Source organism: Harpia harpyja, chromosome 16 (assembly GCF_026419915.1).
Source record: "Harpia harpyja isolate bHarHar1 chromosome 16, bHarHar1 primary haplotype, whole genome shotgun sequence".
Lineage (NCBI taxonomy): Eukaryota > Metazoa > Chordata > Aves > Accipitriformes > Accipitridae > Harpia > Harpia harpyja.
Genome location: NC_068955.1, coordinates 24,275,584 through 24,277,846, shown reverse-complemented (window position 1 = coordinate 24,277,846; position 2,263 = coordinate 24,275,584). Strand labels below are relative to the sequence as shown.

Here is a 2,263-nt window from a genome sequence, read left to right as displayed (position 1 = left end):
ACATTAAAATACTACATAGTAGTGTTATCAGTAACTAGTATTAGACAAATAATACACCAAAAAAGTCAACAAGAAAATATACTGTATTTTTTAATTTGGTAGAAGAATAGCATATAATAAGTAGAAAAATAATATCGAAGATCCATTAAAATACTCTATGGTAATATAGTGACAGAATATCCAGCTGAAATAATCCTCATCCTGTTGGTGGTTATTTCTTCAGCTTCTGCCTTGCTTTCATGCCTTGTATCTTTTCTTCTTTCAGTGCCTTCAGAAGTTTATCTAAACAGGAATGAAACATAATTTGCCATTAATTTTGTCATTAATACTTTACAGTACTTCTAAGAAAATCAGATAACGTGTTAAGCAAACTAGTAACATTCCTTACAATTTCTTGTCTAGCAAATATCTGAAAACTAAAGTTTCTCACGTGTTGAAAATAATAGGTATTAAAATGGAAAAAGGTCTGTATTGCTATAACAAAGGAAAAAAACCTATTAATTTCCTGTTCTGAAAAGTAAATTATGCAAACCACCTATCACAATTTCTTTAGGACCTTCCTTTGAATGTGTATGTCTGATGGACATTTTTTCTGTGTTCTTGTAACCTCTGCACTCCTGAAAGTTTCCTGACTGGCAGCCTGCAGCCTTGGAGGAAATGGTGAGCATCATATCCTTAATAATTGTTGGCCTCCCTACTGGAACTCTCAGTAATCACTATCTGCTGACCTATTTTATTTCCTGTATTTCCTTCACGGCCAGCAGGTTTTAAAATTAAAACGCCAAAGTTATTTCACTTTTTTTTTTTTTTTTTGACGCCTCCAACTATCTGCGGTCATCGGTCGCCTTTATTTTACATCAGTGCCGATTTACAGCCGCAGATCTCATTAGTAGTGGATACATTTTGCATGTACAAACTCCCTCTGATTTCAGCGGCGTCTCAATTGTCTTTTCGCTAACAGTTAATCACTTTGGGGGTTTTGTTCCTTTGTGCAAAGGTAACCACAGCTGTAGTTCTCGAGCCTCCTTTAACCTGGGCCCTCGGCCGGCTGCCCGTGACCAGTGACGGGGGCAGATGACACCCTTTGCCCCCCGCACCCTACGTGCTCCCCCAGGCACCTGCGGCCCGGAACGATTAGGTGCAGGGCACCAAACCTGGGGAGCCTCACACCTAACCCCGCAGGAGCGCTGCCGTGACCCCCTGGCTGGCTTATGGCGCTGGGGGTGCGGATACCCAAGACTGCCCGTGCCCATCACGTTTCGGGGGGGGTTTATCGGCGGAAGAACCTGCTGCCTTTGAGGCCGGCCTGTGCTCGGAGGTGGCGGGGGGGGGGTCCCCACGCCGCTGCCCGGCGGAGCCCTGCTCTACCGGCCGGGGCAGGCAGAGGGGGTTGCTCGACGGCCCCGCAGCGAGGGGAGCCGCGGCCGGCCCCGGGCCTGTGCCCTGCCCCGGGGGGGACGCACACTGCTGGGCGTCGAAGCCGTCGCCGACGAGCGCCGACAGCTCCAGCTCCTTGAGGCGGATGCCCAGCTCGCAGATCTCGCCCTCCAGCTGCGGCTGCTCCCCGGGCCGCCGCCCCGCCGCGCCGCCCTCCTCGGCGGCCGCCGCCGCCGGGCAGAAGAAGCGCAGCGGCTCGTAGGCGACGGGCGCCAGCCCCGCGGCCCAGCGGGGCGCCCCGGCGGCAGCCGGCGGGGGCTGCCGCGGCCCGCCCGCGGCTGCGAAGGGGGTCCCGGGGCCGCCGCCGTCGGGCGCGGGCGGGCCGGGCTCGGCGCGGTCGTGGAAGTGGGGGAAGTAGAGCGGCCGCGGCGGGCGCTGCTCGGTCATGGCGCCGCCCGCCGGCCGCCGGCCGCCAACGGCGGTCGTCCTGGAGACGGGCCGGCCTCGAGTCGGCTGCGCTGGGCTCGGGGCCCCTCCATACCGGGCGTCGCGGGCCCGCTCCCAGCGCCGGCGGCAAGCGGCGGGCAGAGGCCGGGCCCCGGCCTTCCCCGCGGCTCTCCGACCTCGCCCCGGGGCTGCAGCCGGGCAGCCGCCTCCCCTGGGCGGGCCCGGGGACGGCGGATGAATTTTGAATCTCCCGGCGTCGAACAGGGCCAGGCTGGAGCGCGTCTCCGGCTGACGTTGGCAGCACCGCTGAGTTTTCCTGCGAGAGGGCAGGTGTTTCACCCAGCAGTTATTCTGGGCGGGGGACGCGGTATTTCAGGGGTGTGTTAGGCTCTGAAAGTAGCTTTTGTTAGAAGCAGCGAGGAAGGCGTTGTCCTAAATA

General features: G+C 56.7%; 1 protein-coding gene across 1 annotated transcript; it reads right to left on the bottom strand.

Moving 5' to 3' along the window:
• C16H11orf91 (chromosome 16 C11orf91 homolog) lies at positions 1–1,941 on the bottom strand. Its single transcript, XM_052811442.1, has 2 exons — positions 1,464–1,941; positions 1–282 (listed from the first exon to the last, which is right to left on the bottom strand). The coding sequence occupies exons 1-2, from the start codon at positions 1,822–1,824 to the stop codon at positions 212–214; spliced, it is 432 nt and encodes a 143-aa protein (XP_052667402.1). The 5' UTR covers positions 1,825–1,941; the 3' UTR covers positions 1–211.
• Between the last annotated feature and the right edge of the window lie 322 nt (positions 1,942–2,263).